This window comes from Nerophis ophidion, linkage group LG10, assembly GCF_033978795.1.
Source record: "Nerophis ophidion isolate RoL-2023_Sa linkage group LG10, RoL_Noph_v1.0, whole genome shotgun sequence".
NCBI lineage: Eukaryota > Metazoa > Chordata > Actinopteri > Syngnathiformes > Syngnathidae > Nerophis > Nerophis ophidion.
Genome location: NC_084620.1, coordinates 45948823 through 45973768, shown reverse-complemented (window position 1 = coordinate 45973768; position 24946 = coordinate 45948823). Strand labels below are relative to the sequence as shown.

The following is a 24946-nucleotide window of genomic DNA, read 5'->3' as shown; positions in this document are numbered from 1 at the left end:
TCTCACAATATTATGTTAGATCCACTATGGACTGGACACTCACTATTATGTTAGATCCACTATGGGCTGGACTCTCACTATTATGTTAGAGCCACTATGGACTGGGCTCGCACTATTATTTTAGATCCACTATGGACTGGACTCTCACTATTATGTTAGATCCACTATGGACTGGACTCTCACTATTATGTTAGAGCCACTATGGACTGGACTCGCACTATTATGTTAGATCCACTATGGCCTGGACTCTCACAATATTATGTTAGACCCACTATGGACTGGACTCTCACAATATTATGTTAGATCTACTATGGACTGGACTTTCACTATTATTTTATATCCACTATGGACTGGACTCTCACAATATTATGTTAGATCCACAATGGACTGGACTCTCACACTATTCTGTTAGACCCACTATGGACTGGACTCTCACATTATTATGTTAGATCCACTATGGACTGGACTCTCACACTGTTATGTTAGACCCACTATGGACGGGACTCTCACAATATTATGTTAGACCCACTATGGACTGGACTCTCACAATATTATGTTAGATCTACTATGGACTGGACTCTCACTATTATGTTAGATCCACTATGGACTGGACTCTCACAATATTATGTTAGATCCACTATGGACTGGATTCTCTCACTATTATGTTAGATCCACTAAGAACTGGACTCACAATATTATGTTACATCCACTATGGACTGGACTCTCACAATATTATGTTAGATCCACTATGGACTGGACTCTCACACTGTTATGTTAGACCCACTATGGACGGGACTCTCACAATATTATGTTAGATCCACTATGGACTGGACTCTCACTATTATGTAGGATCCGCTATTGACTAGACTCTCACTATTATCTTGGATCCACTATGGACTGGACTCTCACTATTATGTTAGATCCACTATGGACTGGACTCTCACTATTATGTTAGATCCACTATGGACTGGACTCTCACAATATTATGTTAGATCCACTATTGACTGGACTCTCACTATTATGTGTTAGATCCACTATGGACTGGACTCTCACTATTATATTAGATCCACTACTGACTGGACTCTCGCTATTATGTTAGATTCACTATGGACTGGACTCTCGCTATTATGTTAGATCCACTATGGACTGGACTCTCACAATATTATGTTAGATCCACCATGGACTGGACTCTCACAATATTATGTTAGATCCACAATGGACTGGACTCTCAGTATTATGTTAGATCCACAATGGACTGGACTCTCATAATATTATGTTAGATCCACTATGGACTGGACTCTCACTATTATGTTATATCCACTATGGACTGGACTCTCACAATATTATGTTAGATCCACTATGGACTGGACACTCACTATTATTTTAGATCCACTATGGGCTGGACTCTCACTATTATGTTAGAGCCACTATGGACTGGGCTCGCACTATTATGTTAGATCCAGTATGGACTGGACTCTCACTATTATGTTAGATCCACTATGGACTGGACTCTCACTATTATGTTAGAGCCACTATGGACTGGACTCGCACTATTATGTTAGATCCACTATGGCCTGGACTCTCACAATATTATGTTAGACCCACTATGGACTGGACTCTCACAATATTATGTTAGATCTACTATGGACTGGACTCTCACTATTATGTTAGATCCACTATGGACTGGACTCTCACAATTTTATGTTAGATCCACTATGGACTAGATTCTCTCACTATTATGTTAGATCCACTAAGGACTGGACTCACAATATTATGTTACACCCACTATGGACTGGACTCTCACAATATTATGTTAGATCCACTATGGACTGGACTCTCACACTATTCTGTTAGACCCACTATGGACTGGACTCTCACATTATCATGTTAGATCCACTATGGACTGGACTCTCACACTGTTATGTTAGACCCACTATGGACGGGACTCTCACAATATTATGTTAGATCCACTATGGACTGGACTCTCACAATATTATGTTAGATCCACTATGGACTGGATTCTCACAAAATTATGTTAGATCCACTAAGGACTGGACTCTCACTATTATGTTAGAGCCACTATGGACTGGACTCTCACTATTATGTTAGATCCACTATGGACTGGACTCTCACACTATTATGTTAGAGCCACTATGGACTGGACTCTCACAATATTATGTTAGATCCACAATGGACTGGACTCTCACTATTATGTTAGAGCCACCATGGACTGGACTCTCACTATTATGTTAGATCCACTATGGACTGGACTCTCACAATATTATATTAGATCCACTATGGACTGGATTCTCACAAAATTGTGTTAGATCCACTATGGACTGGACTCTCACAATATTATGTTAGACCCACTATGGACTGGACTCTCACTATTATGTTAGATCCACTATGGACTGGACTCTCATAATATTATGTTAGATCCACTATGGACTGGACTCTCACTATTATGTTAGATCCACTATGGACTGGACTTTCACAATATAATGTTAGATCCACTATGGACTGGACTCTCACAATATTATGTTAGATCCACTATGGACTGGACTCACAATATTGTGTTAGATCCACCATGGACTGGACTCTCACTATTATGTTAGATCCACTATGGACTGGACTCTCACACTATTATGTTAGACCCACTATGGACTGGACTCTCACTATTTTGTTAGACCCACTATGGACTGGACGCTCACAATATTATGTTTGATCCACTATGGACTGGACTCGCACTATTATGTTAGATCCACTATGGACTGGACTCTCAGACTATTATGTTAGATCCACTATGGACTGGACTCTCACTATTATGTTAGATCCACCATGGACTGGACTCTTACTATTATGTTAGATCCACTATGGACTAGGTTCTAACACTATTATGCTAGATCCACTATGGACTGGACATCTGCAGAACCTCTCCAAGGTTTCTCATTGTCCCACTGGGTTGAGTTTTTCCTTGCCCCGATGTGGGATCTGTGCCGAGAATGTCATTGTGGTTTGTGCAGCCCTTTGAGACACTCTTGATTTAGGGCTATATAAGTAAACATTGAATGATTGATTGACTAAAAGGCATTAAAAGTCATTAAAAAGCCTTAAAAGTCATCAAATAGATTTTGCGAAATGTAAGGCCTTAAATGGCATTAAAAAGCATTAAACTCGATGTACGGCGGCATCAAAAAAAGTCACACAATTTTAGGCTGGGACCGATTGACATTAAGTCATCGATAATTTGCTATGTCCATCTGTTTCTTTTCTCTGTCTCAAGCTTTCAAAGTGGATACGAAAGGTCTCACTTTGCAATGGTGTCTGTATATTCAACAGTAGAATTACAAACGCTGTTTCCATATGAGTTGGGGAATTGTGTTAGATGTAAATATAAACGGAATACAATGATTTGCAAATCATTTTCAACTCATATTCAGTTGAATATGCTACAAAGACAACATATTTGATGTTCAAACTGATAAACATTTTTTTTTTTGCAAATCATTAACTTTAGAATTTGATGCCAGCAAAACGTGACAAAGATGTTGGGAAAGGTGGCAATAAATACTGATAAAGTTGAGTAATGCTCATCAAACACTTATTTGGAACAGGTGTGCAGGCTAATTGGGAACAGGTGGGTGCCAAGATTGGGTATAAAAACAGCTTCCCAAAAAATGCTCAGTCTTTCACAAGAAGGGATTAGGCGAGGTACACTCCTTTGTCCACAACTGCGTCAGCAAATAGTCAAACAGTTTAAGAACAACGTTTCTCAAAGTGCAATTGCAAGAAATTTAGAGATTTCATAATATCATCAAAAGGTTCAGATAATCTGGAGAAATCACTCCACGTAAGCGGCATGGCCGGAAACCAACGTTGAATGACCGTGACCTTCGATCCCTCAGACGGCACTTTATCAAAAACCGACATCATTCTCTAAAGGATATCACCACAATTATTCAGGAACATTTCAGAAAACCATTGTCACTAAATACATTTGTCGCTACATCTGTACGTGCAAGTTAAAGCTCTACCATGCAAAGCGAAAGCCATTTATCAACAACATCCAAAAACGCCGCGGGCTTCTCTGGGCCCGAGTTGGATCTATGATGGACTGATGCAAAGTGGAAAAGTGTTCTGTGGTCTGACGAGTCCACATTTCAAATTGTTTTTTTGAAATATTCGACATTGCGTCATCCGGACCAAAGGGGAAGCGAACCATCCAGACTGTTTTTGACGCAAAGTTCAAAAGCCAGCATCTGTGATGGTATGTGGGTGCATTAGTGCCCAAGGCATGGGTAACTTATACACCTTTGAAGGCACCATTGATGCTGAAAGGTACATACAGGTTTTGGAACAACATATACTGCCATCTAAGCGCCGTCTTTTTCATGGACGCCCCTGCTAATTTCAGCAAGACAATGCCAAGCCAAATTCAGCACATTTCAACAGCATGGCTTTGTAAAAAAAGAGTGCGGGTTCTTTCCTGGCCCGCCTGCAGTCCAGACCTGTCTCCCATCGAAAATGTGTGGCGCATTGTGAAGCGTAAAATACGTCAGCGGAGAACCCAGACTCTTGAACTTGAAGCTTGAAGCTCTACATGAAACAACAATGGGAAAGAATTCCACTTTCAAATCTTCAACAATTAGTTTCCTCAGGTCCCAAACGTTTATTGAGTGTTGTTAAAAGAAAAGGCTATGTTACACAGTGGTGAACATGCCCTTTCCCAACTACTTTGGCACATGTTGCAGCCATGAAATTCCAAGTTAATTATTATTTGCAAAAAAAAAAATTAAGTTTATGAGTTTGAACATGGGCTGCACGGTGGGAGAGGGTTTAGTGCGTCTGCCTCACAATACGAAGGTCCCGAGTAGTCAGGGTTCAATACCGGGCTCGGGATCTTTCTGTGTGGAGTTTGCATGTCCTCCCTGTGAATGTGTGGGTTCCCTCCGGGTACTCCGGCTTCCTCCCACTTCCAAAGACATCCACCTGGGGATAGGTTGATTGGCAACACTAAATTGGCCCTAGTGTGTGAATGTGAGTGTGAATGTTGTCTGTCTATCTGTATTGGCCCTGCGATGAGGTGACCACTTGTCCAGGGTGTACCCGCGACCCCAAAGGGAATAAGCAGTAGAAAAATGGATGGATGGAGTTTGAACATCAAATATCTTGTCTTTGTAGTGCATTCAATTGAATAAGGGTTGAAAAGGATCTGCAAATCATTGTTTTCCGTTTATATTTACATCTAACACAATTTCCCAACTCATATGGAAACAGGGTTTGTACATAAACAGAGTAAACCTCTTGTCAGTCATCCACAATCTTTGTTTTGCTACGCCGAAGGACTTATGCTTCAATACATTTTTGTCTTGAGGAGCATCCTACGTACATTCAGGCTCAAAAATACAATGTTCTGGATCATCGCTAACTATTGCTGGGTTGCATATGACGTCATGTCCGTTTCTCTCCTTCGTGGCTTAATTGACACGATGGTCAAGCAGCTTGAGCATAGCATTAAATTAAGTGAGATTAGTGTAGAGTTTGAGCAGAAAATGTCGTATTGCTGGGTCATCCAGTCGTTCAAGTAGAGAGATAGGAAGGAGCTTTCATTCATCCATCCATACATCCATTTTCTACAGCTTATTCCCTTTGGGGTAGCGATGGGCGCTGGTGCCTATCTCTGCTACAAACGGGCGGAAGGCGGGATGCACCCTGGACAAGTCGCCACCTCATCGCAGGGCCAACACAGATAGACAAACAACATTCACACTCACATTCACTCTCTAGGGCCAATTTAGTGTTGCCAATCAACCTATCCCCAGGTGCATGTCTTTGGAGGTGGGAGGAAGCCGGAGTACCTGGAGGGAACCCACGCAGTCACGAGGAGGACATGCAAACTCCACACAGAAATATCCCAAGCCCGGGATTGAACCCAGGACTACTCAGGGGCATTCGTATTGTGAGGCAGGCGCACTAACCCCTCTTCCACCGTGCTGCTCAGCTTTCGTTCAGTCCAGAACAAAGTTGTTCATAAAGGTAGTAAAGTCAGGGAAAAAAACAAAGTAAAAATATCACATTTGTGATTTCATTTGAAATAAAAAGACGCAGAGGTTACATTAACAATATTTGCAGAGACCCAAATAATTGGGAGGATTGGCACTACCAAACTTAAGGTTTTACTACTGGGCGACCAACATTAGAATTCATAAATGTTGGCTGTAATATGAAGCATTTGATCCCCCTCTGTTATGGAGGCTAACTCATCTCAGTCAGTATCTCTCAAGGCTCTGGTTGACTCTCCAATCCACTCTTCTACATCCACTTTTACGAAAAATCCAATCGTAAAAACCTCATTCAGAATTTGAGTCTAGTTCAAGCACTATTTTGGTTGACAGACTATTACTAATCTTCAACCCATCACTGCTAATCATGCATTTCCTCCCTCTCTTGTCGATACCGCCTTTTTAAGATGGTCAAGTCAGAGGATCGACAACATTAAATATTTATACATTGACCGCACTTTTGCCTCTCTTCAGCAACTTTGTATCACATTTTCACTCCCTTAGCAAATCTTTTTTAGATATCCGCAGATTGGCAGTTTTGTTCTTAATGTTTTCTGTGGGATTGTCACGCTCGAGTCGCATGGTGATGCGCGATTTTGTTCTCCCAGGGATGCAAAGGACACTCCGGACGAAAACGTAAAGGTAGGGTGATTTAATAAATAATACACAGTACTAAACAGACCGAAAGAAACAAAAGAACAGCGTGGCGAACGCATGGGAAGCTAAGGCTAACACTTAGCACAGAGTCTGGAACCAGAAATATAAACGCGACTGTTTCTTACCGCAAACAAGGAACCCAGGACGAGCGATAAAAAGGGCAGGCTTAAATATAGTCTCTTGATTGGACACAAGTGTGTCCCCAAAAACCGAGGCAGGTGAAAATCATACGTGACAAAACAAACAAACAAGGAAGGATATAACTACTTTATATTAGAAATGGCAACAGCAGAGGGTGAATGTCCCATAACAAGATGGTAGAGAAAAAGAAGAAGCATATCGACTATGGTGTCCCCACAGACTACCGTGGCGGATACGCGCACACTTTCAGGACTTATGCAGGTCTCAAATACACATCAGCAGGATCCATCTTGCGGCGGGCTTCTGTGTGCCCTGCCTCACTGTCGGACTGCCGGCTCCGCCTCTCCACATTCTTTATTTCTAGTGGAACATTTAAAGTTTTGGTGTTGTTTACTAGCGTCATATTGCAGTCTACACATATCTCTTATGTGTGACTACCATCTACTGGTCACACTTATCATTACACCATGTACCAAACAAAATTGCCTCGAGGTCGGGGGACGGCGTGACGAAGTTGGGAGAGTGGCCGTGCCAGCAATCTGAGGGTTCCTGGTTCAATCCCCACCATCTACCATCTTAGTCACGTCCGTTGTGTCTTTGAGCAAGACACTTCACCTTTGCTCCAATGGGTCCTGTTTAGCGCCTTGCATGGCAGCTCCCACCATCAGTGTGTGAATGCGCGTGTGAATGGGTGAATGTGGAAATAGCGTCAAAGCGCTTTGAGTTCCTTAAAAGGTAGAAAAGCGCTATACAAGTACAACCTATTTACCATTTACCAAAATCGCTTCGAGGTGGGTAAGCACAACCAGAATTATTCCGTACATTAGGCACACCGGGTTATTCGGTGCACTGTCGATTTTTGAGAAAATTAAAGGATTTTAAGTGCGCCTTGGAGTCTGGCACTTAAATTACTACGTCCGTGTGTGTGTGTTTGTTTTCTTTGTCTCTCGCTCCAAACCGAGAAAAAGACGTCTGACTCTGCATCGCTCTCAGCACCTGACCGCATTGATTTAACAGTAAAATGAACAGTTAGCTCTCCTTTTAGTCATTCACAATCTTTGTCTCTGTGGACCGCCAGCTTTGGCATACAGGATTTTTTCTGACGTCGCCTCCCTACTCGTGACTGGGTAGTGAGGAGTTCCGCAAAGAAACCTCAATGAAGAGTAAAAAATATGATGAAAAAGCCAAATGTCGTGGTCATGTTTCTTCTTCAAACCAGATGGGCAATCCACCATGAATGTATGTTTTATAGACGTGTCATGTCGCTAATTAGTCTTTTCTGCCACCAGGCAAACGATCGCAGGCTGCCATGACGGCACGCCTGAAGAAGGTGGAGTTGGAGTGCAAGCAAAAGGAGGAAGAGAGAGTCAACCTGGAGCTGGAGCTCACAGAGGTCAAAGGCAGCCTAAAGAACGCCTTGAATGGAGGAGTCACCCTAGGTCTCACCATAGAACCAAAAAGTAGCTCTTCTGCACTCCAGGTTAGCACATTGCTACTTACTTGCTGACTGACTTCCTCATGTCTCGGGATGTGAATTGAAAATATGCTTACAATTCCGGTTCCATTTGCGATTACGTTCTCATTTGGAAAGTAAGATAACACACAGGCTGATTAGCATCAAATTAGTATAGTTTAGAATAAACATGAGGATACATACCCAAAAGTGAGGTCTGATGGGGGAAGTGCTCTTTTTTGTTACATATTGTTCACAATCATTATGAGAAACCAGAACACATTGGGGTTTTTTTTTTATTAAGGATTTTAAAGATGGTAAAAAACGTAATGTAGTAACAGACACCTTCATAACAATATGTACAATATACAATATGTACAATATACACACCTTAGTATATATATATTATAGTAACAGACACCTTCATAAGAATATGTAATATGTTCATATACACACTGCAAGTATATATACATGTATATATACATATAACATGTAATAACAGACACCTTCATAACCATATGTAATATGTACAATATACACACTGCAAGTGTATATATATATATATATATATATATATATATATATATATATATATATATATATATATATATATATATATATATATATATATATATATAAAACATGTAATAACAGACACCTTCATAACAATATGTACAATAGAAACACTGCAAGTTAATATATAATGTAAGAACAGACACCTTCATAACAATATGTAATATGTACAGTAAAATGTATATATATAATGTAGTAACAAACACTTTCATAAGAATATGTAATATGAACAATATAAACACTGCAAGTTAATATATAAGGTACAAACCCTATTTCCATATGAGTTGGGAAATTGTGTTAGATTTAAATATAAACGGAATACAATGATTTGCAAATCCTTTTCAACCCATATTCAGTTGAATGCACTACAAAGACAAGATATTTGATGTTCAAACTGCATCCATCCATCCATCCATTTTCTACCGCTTATTCCCTATTGGGGGCGCTGGCGCCTATCTCAGCTACAATGGGGCGGAAGGCGGGGTACACCCTGGACAAGTCGCCACCTCATCGCAGGGCCAACACAGATAGACAGCCAACATTCACACTCACATTTACACACTAGGACCAATTTAGTGTTGCCAATCAACCTATCCCCAGGTGTTCAAACTCATGAACTTAATTTTTTTTTGCAAATAATAATTAACATAGAATTTCATGGCTGAAACACCTGCCAAAGTAGCTGGGAGAGGGCATGTTCACCACTGTGTTACATCACCTTTTCTTTTAACAACACTCAATAAACGTTTGGGAACTGAGGCAACTAATTGTTGAAGCTTTGAAAGTGGAATTCTTTCCCATTCTTGTTTTATGTAGAGCTTTAGTCGTTCAACAGTCCGGGGTCTCCGATGTCGTATTTTACGCTTCATATTGCGCCACACATTTTCGATGGGAGACAGGTCTGGACTGCAGGCGGACCAGGAAAGTACCCGCACTCTTTTACTACGAAACCACGCTGTTGTAACACTTGGCTTGGCCTTGTCTTGCTGAAATAAGCAGGGGCGTCCATGATAACGTTGCTTGGATGACAACATATGTTGCTCCAAAACCTGTATGGACCATTCAGCATTAATGGTGCCTTCACAGATCTGTAAGTTACCCATGCCTTGGGCACTAAGACACCCCCATACCATCACAGATGCTGGCTTTTAAACTTTGCACCTATAACAATCCGGATGGTTATTTTCCTCTTTGTTCCGGAGGACACCACGTCCACAGTTTCCAAATATAATTTGAAATGTGGACTCGTCAGACCACAGAACACTTTTCCACTTTGCATCAGTCCATCTTAGATGAGCTCGGGCCCAGCGAAGCCAGCGGCGTTCCTTGGTGTTGTTGATAAATGGGTTTTGCTTTGCGAAGCAGAGTTTAGACTTGAACTTACAGATGTAGCAACCAACTGTAGTTACTGACAGTGGTTTTATGAAGTGTTCCTGAGGCCATGTGGGGACACCGTTTACACACTGTCTGTTTTTGATGCAGTACCGCCTGAGGGATCAAAGGTCCGTAATATCATCACTTACGTGCAGTGATTTCTCCAGATTCTCTGAACCTTTTGATGATTTTACGAACCTTAGATGGTAAATTCCCTAAATTCCTTGCAATAGCTCGTTGAGAAATGTTGTTCCAAAACTGTTCGACAATTTGCTTAAAAATTGGTGACCCTCGCCCCATCCTTGTTTGTGAATTACTTAGCATTTCATGGAAAATACCCAATCATGGCGCTGTCACGCCAAATTTCTTCCCTCTACAAAAACCTTACCCCCCCCCCATTGACTTCCGGGGTCATGATTAATACAGATGTTTTGTTAACGCTATATTATAAAAATAAAACGCTATATTATAAAAATACAGACGTTTTGTTAACGCTATATTATAAAAAAATTTAGAAAAATGAAAAAAACAATTTACACACACAAGCTATGGGATGACGTAAGAGGAAACGTGAGGAAACGTGACCCCGGAAGTAAATGTGTCATCCCATAGCTTGTGTTTGTAAATTGTTTTTTGAATTTTATTTTTTATAATATAGCGTTAACAAAACGTCTGTATTTTTATAATATAGCGTTATATTTTTATAATATAGCGTTAACAAAACGTCAGTATTAATCATGACCCCGGAAGTAAATGGTGGGGGAAGGTTTTTGTAGGGGGGGAAAAAATTTGACGTGACAGCACCCACATGTTCTCAATTAGCCTGCACACCTGTGGGGTGTTCCGAATAAGTGATTGATGAGAATTTTCAACTTTATTGCCACCTTTCCCAACTTCTTCGTCACGTGTTGCTGGCATCAAATTCTAAAGTTAATGATTATTTGCAAAAAAAAATGTTTATCAGTTTGAACATCAAATATGTTGTCTTTGTAGCATATTCAACTGAATATGGGTTGAAAATGATTTGCAAATCATTGTATTCCGTTTATATTTACATCTAACACAATTTCCCAATTCATATGGAAACGGGGTTTGTAGTAACAGACACCTTCATAACAATATGTAATATGTACAACATTAAGACTGCAAGTATATATATAATGTAGTAACAGACACTTTCATAACAATATGTAATATGTACAATATAAACACTGCAAGTGTATATATAATGTAGTAAGAGACATTTTCATAGAAATATGTTTATAAACACACTGCAAATGTGTGTGTATGTATATATATATACATAGATCCGCCCGATTGTAGCTGAGATAGGCATCAGCGCCCCCCGCGACCCCAAAGAGAATAAGCGTTAGAAAATGGATGGATGGATATATATATAGTTAACATGTAATAACAGACACCTTCATAACAATATGTAATATGTACAATATACACACTGCAAGTATATATATATATATATATATATATATATATATATATATATATATATATATATATATATATATATATATATATATATATATATATATATATATGTGTGTAATGTAGCAACAGAACGTACGTGGTGACGTCATGCGCACCCACAGGAAGTGATTAGAGAATAGTTGACAAATAGTTCCCTTGCTGGATTGTAATCCCTCCGCAGGTCACATGCTCACTAAACTCTTCTCAGTCACCAGCCACATCACGGCGAGCATGTGAGTCGTCGCCTTTCTCCAGCTGCAGCGCCAGCGACACCGAGGTGTGCTTGCCCATTAATAGTGCCTCACTGCTCCGACGCCAACCTCTGGGCACCCAGAAGGCATCACCAGTCCGAGGTCACGTACTGAGGAGGGCTAAGGTCAGATGTCCTACTGTACACAACTTTTCACATTTAGTGATGTTAGTCCCGTCAAGATTTTGCTGCTTGTTTGTGATCGTTGCAGCTTAAAATGTCTGATTGTATGGAAGCTTTTTTTTTTAAAGTTTTCAATATCATTGCAACAGTTTGTGACTTTACGAAGTTGTAATCAATGTTCTAACCTCAAAAAATCAAAGGATTTCTACAAATCTTACAATATTTTATACATATAAACATTAACTCATGTCTTTTATATAATGACAACAATTTACCACGACCAGCATGATCTTGCGGGCCTTTTTCAAATGTCCGACTTTAAAGGAGCTTTTCCCCCCAAAATTTAAATGGAATTTGATTTTTCTTTAGATTTTTGTTGCAATAACATTTGTGTAAGTTTCAATGAATCTTTTATGATTTTCACAATTATTATAGCAGGTAAATTAGTCTATAATGAACAACTACAGCACCTGGGAAAAGTATCTTACCAGCAAGGCACACAAAATGTGTGAAATAGGAATTATTCTCTCACAACAAAGTGCCTAAAGAAAAGTCCAACAAATGAAAAGAACAACTCTTACAGTTAAAATTAACGTTTGCTGAAGACTAAACAATGAAAATGTTCTGAAGGGACATAGATATGTTCTACACAAGCTGTACACTGACTATTTTAAAGTATATCCAAGCATCATTTCTAGTACTTTCCCTTGAAAAGGCTGTGCTGTAAGGAAAAAGTAGTACTGACTTTTGTGACATACTTTAAATACACATATATTAGGGTATTTTTATATATATATATATATAATGTATGTATGTATGTGTATATATATGTGTATATTTGTATATATAAATGTATGTATGTATATATATGGATATATAAATGTGTATATATGAATACATTTGTGTATTTATGTGTGAATATACAGTGTTTCCCCCGGAAAATGTGTTAGTTAAGGTGGTGTCTTTCCATCGGACGGACCGGGGAAGGGGGTGGGTGTAAGGATCGGTGTAACTCGGCCTGTCGCCATCATGTCTCCACCTCGTCGCTGCCACCACAGCCTGGGGTGGCAATAGACTAAAGACTGCGGTGAAGTAGGCCGGCTTCGTCGCGTGAAGAAGCCTACAACTTTTGGTTGTGTTTTCCGCTCCATTTGCTGAATGACTGTAGACGATATATATCCCTATAGTTTTTCCGTAAAGTAAAAACAAAACAGTCCTGGTTACCTGGAATACTAAAATAATGACTTACAAAGTCATATTAATGACTTACTTTAAGTAAGCGTTTGCAATAAGCGTTTGAAAAAAAAGAGTTAAAAGTGGGGCCACATGCTGACATATGCTCAACTCATCATGCTTAATTTATGACAGCATTTGGGAAGCCTGTAGATGATTTTTATTATGTAAATTTTATATTTTTATCAACATGTGATGTCAGGGACCCTGCCATTCAAAACTAGGCTGCTACATTACTAATGATTGATGTAACTATAGCTGAAAAAAATAGTACAATAACAATAGGAGAGACTATTCATCCCTGAACACCATGGAGTTCATGTAGGCTTTATGATTCAGTTACATTATTATATCAACTATCAGAGACAGAAACTCTTCATTTAACATAATGTCCTTTTTGCTGCTTCAAGGTCAATAATGCTTGTCTTTCTCTCAAACAGACAAGGCTTTGCTGTCCGTAATGCACACACACACCGCACAGTGAGCTAACGTTACGCTAAAAGCTAATTAGCCTACACCTCAAGGACTGCGAGCGAGCTGAGCTGCCGCTTATGTTTCTAGAACGTCAACGGGCTCATAGTGATGTTACTAGTAGATGACTGGGAGGTGTTTATTATAATTTGGGGAGAGTCCGCTGCCTTCTGCTTACCTTTCTGCTCACTCCACCGAAGGAGCACTGATGCCATGCGCTCGGAATACGCACTGCTGATGGGCTGTTACATGCGCTCTAAATACCACTGCTGATTGGCTGCTACCGCTCTGGTGTAACCAATCAGATGGTTCTGTCGGTGGGACAATGCTGGGTGCTGCAGAGACTACTGACAGAGGCAGAACTAAGTGAAGCAGCTTGTTAAGAAATGAGTATAGGCGGTGGCCCTTTGTTTTAAGGCGGCCGCCTTAACAACCAAGCACTGCGGGAAACCCTGTTATATATACATACATATGTGTGTATATATATATATATATATATATATATATATCTGATATATGATATATTGATCACCCACATTTCATACACTTAGACAGATGGAGTAATTTTGCCCAACAAAGCGGGAATAGCATAGCACAAAATTGTACACACTTAGGGCCTCATTTACGAAGATCCAAATACCACATGTTAAACAGCATGTACAAAAAATAAAATAGCGTTTACAGTACCATGAGTGGGAGTGTTGTGTGTGATCTACTAAGACTGCGTGTGCAATTGAAAAGTGGTGCAGAAAGCCTTAAAATTAGGATTTTGCATGCATACGTGACTGTTAACACGGAGACGATCATTTTTTGCACATTCATGTCATCAGGTGTTGAACCAGCAGCACACGTCTATAATCTGTAACACCTTTTTATGAATCGCAATCTAGACAACAGAAACATACGCACACTGACACTTGTGACACTTTTTTTGCGTCTGGAATGACTTGACGGCGAAAAAATGCAATATGAAAGACAAATTTTCATGTATTATGGTGATATATTTCCTAAATTAAAAAAAAAGGACAGCAGATATCAAAACGCATCAATTGAACTAATTTTATTCAGCCGCATAAGTCACTCAGCTGCAATGAAATTTATAAAAGGATGTTGCTGAATAGACGATACGTCTAACATTTTTATTTCTGACTAGAGATATCCGTTAATATCGGACTGCCGATATTATCGGCCAATGAATGCTTTAAAATGTAATATCGGGAATGATCGGTATCGGTTTCAAAAAGTTCAATTTATGACTTTTTAAAACACGGCTGTATGGAGTGGTACACGGATGTAGGGAGAAGTACAAAGCGCCAATAAACCTTAGAGGCACTGCCTTTGCGTGCCTACCCAATCTCATGATATCTACAGCTCTTCTCACACCCAAGTGAATGCAACGCATACTTGGTCAACAGCCATACAAGCACACTGACAGTGGCCGTATAAACAACTTTAACACTGTTACAAATATGCGCCACACTGTGAACCCACACCAAACAAGAATGACAAACACATTTCGAGAGAACATCCGCACCGTAACACAACATAAACACAACAGAACAAATACCCAGAAACCCTTGCAGCACTAACTCTTCCGGGACGCTACAATATACACCCTCTACAAAAACCCCGCCCCCTTCAACCTACTAATGCTCTCTCAAGGAGAGTATGTCCCAAATTCCAAGCTGCTGTTTTGAGACATGTTTAAAAAAAAAATTGCACTTTGTGACTTCAATAATAAATATGGCAGTGCCATGTTGGCATTTTTTTTTCCATAACTTGAGTGGATTTATTTTGGAAAACCTTGTTTAATGCATCCAGCGGGGCACCACAACAAAATTAGGCATGATAATGTGTTAATTCCATGACTGTATATATCGGTATCGGTTGATATCGGAATCGGTAATTAAGAGTTGGACATTATCGGAATATCGGCAAAAAAGCTATTATCTGACAACTCTGGTTTTTACTCCATTTTAGTTTATCATCAAATTTGCAAATTTGCCAAATGTTCTTTAAACAACTTTAACCATCTTTTTTCTTTCTTTTCCAGGAGTGGGAACAGAAGAGCGGAACATAAAACACCTTCAGGTCATTCTGTCTTTTTCCCATGTTGAATTTGTGTATATATTTATTTACAATGTCCCAATTAACCAAAAAAGACCAACACACTTTTTTTTTCTTTTTTTTTTTACTGTTGAGCATGTTTTTTTGTTGTTTTTTTGGTGCCTTTGCTTTTGCTCCAGTCAACAGAATCAAATATTTATTTGTAAAAAAACAAAACAAGAATAGCTTTGCTTTTATTTATGTTTATATATATATTTTTTATTTATATAAGTATATATATTGAATTTCTTTACATTTATTCAACGGAGTGTCAGACTTGTTAGTTATTTTTATTCTAATTTCCTTCTGTTGTTTTACTGCTTACCTTAACATTGAAATATTTTAAAAGTGGCTTAAATTATTAGAACTACTCGGAAAACAAAATGAAAATCATTTCTTGTACACTTTTTTTTTTAGGTTTACAAGAAGTTAACCACTGTTTTAAGGATTTAGCTCAACACAATTTATTGGAATCTTACCTTGGAAAATAGACAACTGAATTTAATTAGAGTTTTTTTATATTTTACGCTGGTCCAAATGTTTTTTCAACTTAGCTGTAATCGTGCTTTAAAAACCGGGGCCCATTTTGTCCAGTCAAAAGCAGGATGCCGGTGATGAAATCTACATTCCGATCTTTTTTTTTTGGATGTGTGTATTTTCTTCGTAGCCAGCCTTAGCTAATTTGAATGACATTTGGCCGTCAAATTTAAGAACAAATTTACATTTTGGCTTTTTTAATTGTTTTTTTTTAACTAGTTTTTCCTTTTTTACAAAACAGGCACTTCAGTGTTTGAGTGCTATATAGATGGAATGTGTGATTATTGGCTTTGCGACTTCAAAAAAAAACAAAAAAAACCAGTGAAGTTGGCACGTTGTGTAAATGGTAAATAACAACAGAATACGATGATTTACAAATCCTTTTCAACTTATATATAGACTGTAAAAACGAGATATTTAACGTTTGAACTGGAAAACTTTATTTTTTGCAAATATTAGTTCATTTGGAATTTGATGCCTGCAACATGTTTCAAAAAAGCTGGCACAAGGGGCAAAAAAGACTGGGGAAGTTGAGGAATGCTCATCAAACACTTATTTGGAACATCCCACAGGTGAACAGGCTAATTGGGAACAGGTGGGTGCCATGATTGGGTATAAAAGCAGCTTCCATGAAATGCTCAGTCATTCACAAACAAGGATGGGGCGAGGGTCACCAGTTTAAGAACAACATTTCTCAACGAGCTATTGCAAGGAATTTAGGTATTTCACCATCTGAGGTCTGGATTATCGTCAAAAGGTTCAGAGAATCTGGAGAAATCACTGCATGTAACCTTGAATGCCCGTGACTTTCGATCCCTCAGGCGGTATTGCATCAAAAAGCGACATCAGTGTGTAAAGGATATCACCACATGGGCTCATGAACACATCAGAAAACCACTGTCTGTAACCACAGTTCATCGGTACATCTGTAAATGCAAAATTAGGACTCTACTATGCAAAGCCAAAGCCATTTATCAACAACACCCAGAATCGCTGCCGGCTTCGCTGGGCCCGATCTCATCTAAGATGGACTGATGCAAAGTGGAAAAGTGTTCTGTGGTCTGACAGGGTCTACATTTCAAATTCTTTTTGGAAAGTTCGAACGTTGTATCCTCCAGAACAAAGAAAAAAATAAACATCCGGATTGTTATAGGCGCAAAGTTGAAAAGACAGCATCTGTGATGTTATGAGGGTGTATTAGTGACCAAGGCATGGGTAACTTACACATTTGTGAAGGCACCATTAATGCTGAAAGGTACATCCAGTTTTTGGAGCAACATATGTTGCCATCCAAGCAACGTTATCATGGACGCCCCTGCTTATTTCAGCAAGACAATGCCAAGCCACGTGTTACAACAGCGTGGCTTCATAGTAAAAGAGTGCGGTTACTAGACTGGCCTGCCTGGAGTCCAGACCTGTCTCCCATTGAAAATGTGTGGCCTATTATAAATGATAAATGGGTTGTACTTGTATAGCGCTTTTCTACCTTCAAGGTACTCAAAGCGCTTTGACACTACTTCCACATTTACCCATTCACACACACATTCACACACTGATGGAGGGAGCTGCCATGCAAGGCGCTAACCAGCACCCATCAGGAGCAAGGGTGAAGTGTCTTGCTCAGGACACAACGGACGTGACAAGGTTGGTACTAGGTGGGGATTGAACCAGGGACCCTCGGGTCGCGCACAGCCACTCTTCCACTGCGCCACGCAGCCTTAAATACCAAAACAGAGATCCCGGACTGTTGAACAACATAAGCTGTACATCAAGCAAGAATTGGAAATAATTCCACCTAAAAAACTTCAAAAACTTCGTCTCCTCAGTTCTGAGTTTTGTTAAAAGGAAAGGCCATGTAACACAGTGGTAAAAATGCCCCCGTGCCAACTTTTTTGCAATGTGTTGCTGCCATTAAATTCTAAGTTAATGATTATTTTCAACAATAAAAAAGTAGTCTCTCAGTTGGAACATTAAGTATCTTATCTTTGCAGTCTATTTATTTGAATATAGGTTGAATAGGATTTGCAAATCATTGTATTCTGTTTTTATTTACCATTTACACAACGTGCCAACTTCACTGGATTTGGGGTTTGTACAATCTTTGAGGTTTATTTAATAGCGTCAAGAGCCTGAAATGACCAGGTCTAAGTAGCTAATTGGTTTGGTCCAGTTTTATTACATTTTCAAAGATATACAGTACAGGCCAAAAGTTTGGACACACCTTCTCATTCAATGCGTTTTCTTTATTTTCATGACTACTTACATTGTAGATTGTCACTGAAGGTATCAAAACTACGAATGAACACATGTTGTCTTTAATGTCTTTAATGTCCTTTGTTTTCTTTGATGTTTCCCTCTTACACACATGTAAGAGGGATGTGTACTATGGCTATGAGTTTTTTTTTTTCCCTTGGCATCAGTCTGAACCCCCTCTCCAGAGGCCCAGGCTAAAACCGATTTTTTTATTTTATTTTATTTTATTTTATTTTATTTTATTTTATTTTAATCTTTAATTTTTTTCTCCCACTCCCCCCCTTGTCTACCTGTATCCCACCTTTTTTGTAAGGGGCGCTGGAAGCTGGCAGACCCGTCAGCGATCCTGTTCTGTCTCCCTGTAATGTTTGTCTGTTGTTGAATGGGATTGGGCTGAAAATTTAAATTTTCCTGAAGGAATAAATAAAGTACTATGTAATCTAATGTGGAGATATGTACTTAACAAAAAAAGGTGAAATAACTGAAAACATGTTTTACATTCTAGTTTCTTCAAAATAGCCACCCTTTGCTGTGACTACTGCTTTGCACACTCTTGGCATTTTCTCGATGAGCTTCAAGAGGTAGTCACCTGAAATGGTTTTCCCTTCACAGGTGAAGTGAGAGAATGCCAAGAGTGTGCAGAGCAGTAATCAGAGCAAAGGGTGGTTCTTTTGAAGGAACTAGAATATAAAACATATATTTTTTTAGTTATTTCACCGTTTTTTGTTAAGTACATAACTCCACATGTGTTCATTCATAGTTGTAATGCCTTCAGTGACAATCTACAATGTAAATAGTCATGAAAATAAAAAAGACACATTGTTTGGGGAGAAGGTGTTTTCTACTGTATATTTTTAAACATAGTCATGTTTCACATAGACACTTTTATCCAGTTAAGGTTCATGATCAGTTTATGATTGGAAAAATGTTGTATAACAAACAAACACATTTTTTTCCAACAATTTTACAAACTCCCTTTTTTTATCTTTTCATTAGTTTTTAGTGAATTTCGCCAATGGAAAATATGTCAACAAATGTGAACGTGAGTTATGTAGCTCAGCTTTGCATTGTGTTTTTTTATTTTTTTTTTATTTGTTGCACCTTATAAATCTTTTTACTTTATTTTCTATCTGACAGTCACCAATTTGGCGACAATAAAAAAAATGCTTTGCAAACAAACAAAAAACGGTTCTTTTTTTTTTTCGAACTTATTAAAAAAAATATTATTAAATATCTCCTGATATAGTCATCTTGTTTATATTATTTTTGTTACAAAAAATATATGAATGAAAACGTCACGGCCAATTAGTTGCTAAGCAGACTTAATAACCACCACTTATTTAGTTAAAAATTAAGAATAAGTACTTTTTCAGCAAAATATGATACATTTACTCAGTATTATCCTAAAGTCTGGATTTCATAATTGAAGAGCTGATTGTTCCAGTTTCGACTCCTCTTTTGTGCCTGTTTCTACTCCGAGTCATGTTCCTTTTGGTGTCCTTGTTATTATTCCTCATACTTTATTATTATAGTCCTGCACGTTTCTCTTAGCCCTACGATGAGGTGGCGACTTTTCCAGGGTGTACGCCGCCTTCCGCCCGATTTTACCTGAGATAGGCACCAGCGCCCCCCGCCACCCCAAAAGGGAATAAGCGGTAGAAAATGGATGGACGTTTCTCTTACGGTTAATATGAGACGGATCGTACCCCCCACATATGTTATACCATCGGAAAAGTCTCACTCGCGCCTACGGTGGTACTTTAAGTTTGGAACATTTTGTTTTACCATGGTGCGCTACCATACTTGCCAATTCGGGAGATGGGGGGTGTTGTTGAGGTGTGTGTAAGGTGGTGGTGGTGGTAGTGGGGAGAATTGGGGGTTGTAGCGAGGGGTGTATATATTTTCAAGTGTTTCTTATATATATATATATATATATATGTATATATATATACATATATATATATATATATGTATGTATGTAATCACAAGACTACTTCATCTCTACAGAACTGTTTCATGAGGGGGTTCCCTCAACCATCAGGAGATTTATATATATATATATATATATATATATATATATATATATATGTATATATATATATATATATATATATATATATATATATATATATATATATACATATATATATATATATATATATATATATATATATATATATATATTCCTCAAGTTGTCCTGAATAGACTAAAATTACTTTTTCCAATCATTTTGTAACTCGAAAGCGTACTTCTTCCTACTCGCCGTCACCATGTCTCTTCTTCGTTCTTCTCTTTCGTCTCTGTTATGTTTTTTTGGGCATTACTACTTGCCGTAGTTTTGAAGCAATGCATGATAGGAATCCGGATGTTGTGTGTCGGTGTATTAACGTGCCGGCTGGAATAAACACACGGTGAGAAATAGCTCTGTGCCTGCCTACTTTATGGGTGACTGGTAAACCTATGGATAACGGAGACATATATAATATTCTCCTTTTCAGGTGAGAGGACGCCCCCAATATTGTTGTCCGGGTGAAAATCGGGAGAACGGTTGCCCCGGGAGATTTTCGGGCGGGGCACTGAAATTCGGGAGTCTCCCAGGATAATTGGGAGGGTTGGCAAGTATGGACGCTACTCACGAATAATTTTAAAAAATGGGCCAGTTGAATGGGTACATACCTCTTCAATGGACGATTGCTCTGAGACAAATGCCAAAAAGACAAAATGACTTCCTCTTGTAGCTCAGCCGTACTTTCATGTAGCTCGGTGCTCAAAGTCTCATTTTGTTCACACACCTGTCTACTTTCGACACACGCTAACGATAGCATGCTAACGTTAGCTTGCTTGCACGCTAACATAAGCATGATATTTTTTAAGCTGAATTTGTTACCCGAGTCAAATTACTTGGTACGTCCGTTAGCATGCCAGCAAGCTAATATTAGTATGCTAAAATTTGTTTGCGTTTCTTTCACTTTTTTATTTACTTCCACATCCATACATTTTACTGCCGTGTTACTCGATATGTGAGACATGTACTGTTAGCATGCCATCGTTAGCACACATGCTAAGTGTTACATCTGAATGTAGGCATGCTAATTGTGACAGACTTCCTGCCATCACCGTGTGGGTTGCGGGGACACTTGACACACGACGCATCATAGCAGGTTTGATTCAGCTTTATTGCTTCGTTAGGTCTGTCTTCGGGCCAGTCGGGCGCGCCCATTTCTAGTGCGCCGACCCTGCCTTTGGTCACGCCACTTTTCAGTGCGCACGTTGTGCCTGCTTGTCGCCGTTGCACGCCTTTCGGCGTCCGGTGCTCGCGTCTGCTGCGGGGGTGCGTCATCTCGCTCTCTGTGTCATTTGTCACGCTCTTGGTCTGCTGGCCGTGGTTTCCTCCTCCATGCTGCCTCCTGCTCGTGCCCCCCTTCGCCTCTCCTATAGTCTAGCAGCAGATGGAAAGATTGTGAGCAGATGTGTGGTGTACGCACCTGACTTAAATTGCCGCTCTCGTGCCGCTCCGCGTGCGTCACGCCTCTCCTCGCCGCCGCATGCACCGCCTCCTGGCCTCCATCCTGGCCAGGGCTGTCTCTCTCAGCCCGCTGTCGGCCCGTCGGCTGCGTCTCGCCACACTAATGTTTTAGGCTAACTCTATAGCTCATTTTGTACAGTTACACCTAAAACTCACATATTCAGATACTCGGCACCATCTTAAAAGTACGGCGGCTCCCGACGACACCCGGCCAGAGGTCCAGGGCACAGACAGCCGGCCCATTAAAATGTTTCTAGTTCCTATTCTTATTCCCAACATGTTGATGTGATTTAGTTTTTTTAACCGAGACGATACATCTCCTTTCTGAATGTGATTCTAATGTGCAACTGCTTATCAGTCAATCATCCATCCATCCATCCATTTTCTACCGCTTATTCCCTTTTGGGGTCGCGGGAGGCGCTGGCGCCTATCTCAGCTACAATCGGGCGGAAGGCGGGGTACACCATGGACATGTCGCCACCTCATCGCAGGGCCAACCAACAAAGATAGACAGACAACATTCACACACTAGGGCCAATTTAGTGTTGCCAATCAACCTATCCCCAGGTGCATGTCTTTGGAAGTGGGAGGAAGCCGGAGTACCCGGATGGAACCAACGCATTCATGGGGAGAACATGCAAACTCCACACAGAAAGATCTCGAGCCTGGGATTGAACCCAGGACTGCCGGACCTTCGTATTGTGAGGCAGACGCACTAACCCCTCTGCCACCGTGAAGCCCCATCATCAATCAATCAATCAATCAAAAACAATTTAATCACAAATAAATATAGAAACGCTTATCCTGGTTCAACTTCCAATGTTGTTCTTAAAGGGAAACATTATCACCAGACCTATGTAAGCGTCAATATATACCTTGATGTTGCAGAAAAAGGACCATATATTTTTTTAACCGATTTCCGAACTGTAAATGGGTGAATTTTGGCAAATTAAACACCTTTCTATTATTCACTCTTTTGGGGCGATGACGTCACGTTGTGACGTCACCTAGGTAGTCAATCCGCCATTTTCTCAAACATTGAGGCAAATCAGCTCTGTTATTTTCCGTTTTTTCGACTGTTTTCCGTACCTTGGCGACATCATGCCTCGTCGGTGTGTTGTCGGAGGGTGTAACAACACGATCAGGGACGGATTCAAGTTGTCTTACGTGGACTGTGCATCGTTTGGCACGGCATGCTAATCGATGGTAACATGCTATTTAGGCTAGCTGTATACACATATTGCACCCACATTTAATGTCAAACAAACACTTACCAATCGACGGATTTAAATTGCTCCAGTGGTCAAAAGATCCGAAAGTCCCTCGTTTGCACATTTTACCGGCGATGCTACGACAGACATGGCACAGAGATGTATGGATACCCTGCGACACTCAAAGCAGATGCATTTCCAAGGATAAAGTCAACAAAATCACAAAAGTGAGTTTTGTTGATGTTTTGGACTTATGTGCTAATCAGACATATTTGGTCGCGGCATGATTGCCAGCTAATCCATGCTAAGATGTTATTTAGGCTAGCTGTATGTACATTTGTAGCTATATTTGCAACCAGCCTTTCCCTACACCCGCATTTAATGCCAAACAAACACTTACCAATCGACAGATTTAAGTTGCTCCTGCACATTTTACCGGCGATGCTACGACAGACATGGCACAGAGATGTATGGATACCCTGCGACACTCAAAGCAGATGCATTTCCAAGGATAAAGTCAACAAAATCACAAAAGTGAGTTTTGTTGATGTTTTTGACTTATGTGCTAATCAGACATATTTGGTCGCGGCATGATTGCCAGCTAATCGATGCTAACATGTTATTTAGGCTAGCTGTATGTACATTTGTAGCTATATTTGCATCCAGCCTTTCCCTACACCCGCATTTAATGCCAAACAAACACTTACCAATCGACTGATTTAAGTTGCTCCTGCACATTTTACCGGCGATGCTACGACAGACATGGCACAGAGATGTATGGATACCCTGCGACACTCAATTGTTGGTTAGAAGGCGATCGACGAATAGCTTCAATAGCTATTCGCTCAATAGCTTCAGTTTCTTCTTCAATTTCGTTTTCGCTATCTGCCTCCATACTCCCAACCATCCGTTTCAATACATGCGTAATCTGTTGAATCGCTTAAGCCGCTGAAATCCGAGTCTGAATCCGAGCTAATGTTTCTATATCTTGCTGTGCTATCCGCCATGTTGGCATCACTAAATTATGTCATAGGAAAATGGACGATGGATTTAAAGATAGCGAAAATCAGGCACTTTAAAGCCTTTTTTCGGGATATTCCATGATGGGTAAAATTTTGAAAAAAACTTAGAAAAATAAAATTAGCCACTGTTAACTGATTTTTATTGGTTTTAACCCTTCTGAAATTGTGATAATGTTCCCCCTTAATGCTTTTCCCCCTCATTTTGGGCATTACTAATTTCCTCCTGGATTCAGAGTCAGACTCCTGGCAGCGGTACGGTTGGGGAGGCCTCGTCGACATCGCCTCCAGTTTCTTTTACAGTTGGACAGATGGCGTTTTCCCATACGCCTGCAGCCCATTATATGCTGCTGCCCAACTCCAGGCCTTCCTTGGCCATAGTCCCTGGGATGTCTGTTCTTCCAGGCCCCTGCCCAGAGAGTTCACCCCGTCTGTTTTTGGTTGGCCAAGCAACTTTTTATGTTGGACTTAA

The 24946-nt window shown here is 39.9% G+C and overlaps 1 protein-coding gene across 3 annotated transcripts in view; it reads left to right on the top strand.

Annotated features, from left to right (window-relative positions):
- The window catches only part of afap1 (actin filament associated protein 1), a 172695-nt gene extending 152791 nt beyond the window's left edge, over nucleotides 1–19904 (top strand). For all 3 annotated transcript variants that reach the window (XM_061913920.1, XM_061913922.1, XM_061913921.1), the window contains 3 exons: nucleotides 8150–8340; nucleotides 11954–12121; nucleotides 15876–19904. In XM_061913920.1, coding sequence (XP_061769904.1) covers nucleotides 8150–8340; nucleotides 11954–12121; nucleotides 15876–15902 — 386 coding nt within the window. In that variant the 3' untranslated portion in view covers nucleotides 15903–19904. The remainder of the gene's footprint in view (nucleotides 1–8149; nucleotides 8341–11953; nucleotides 12122–15875) is intronic.
- The last annotated feature ends 5042 nt before the right edge of the window (nucleotides 19905–24946 follow it).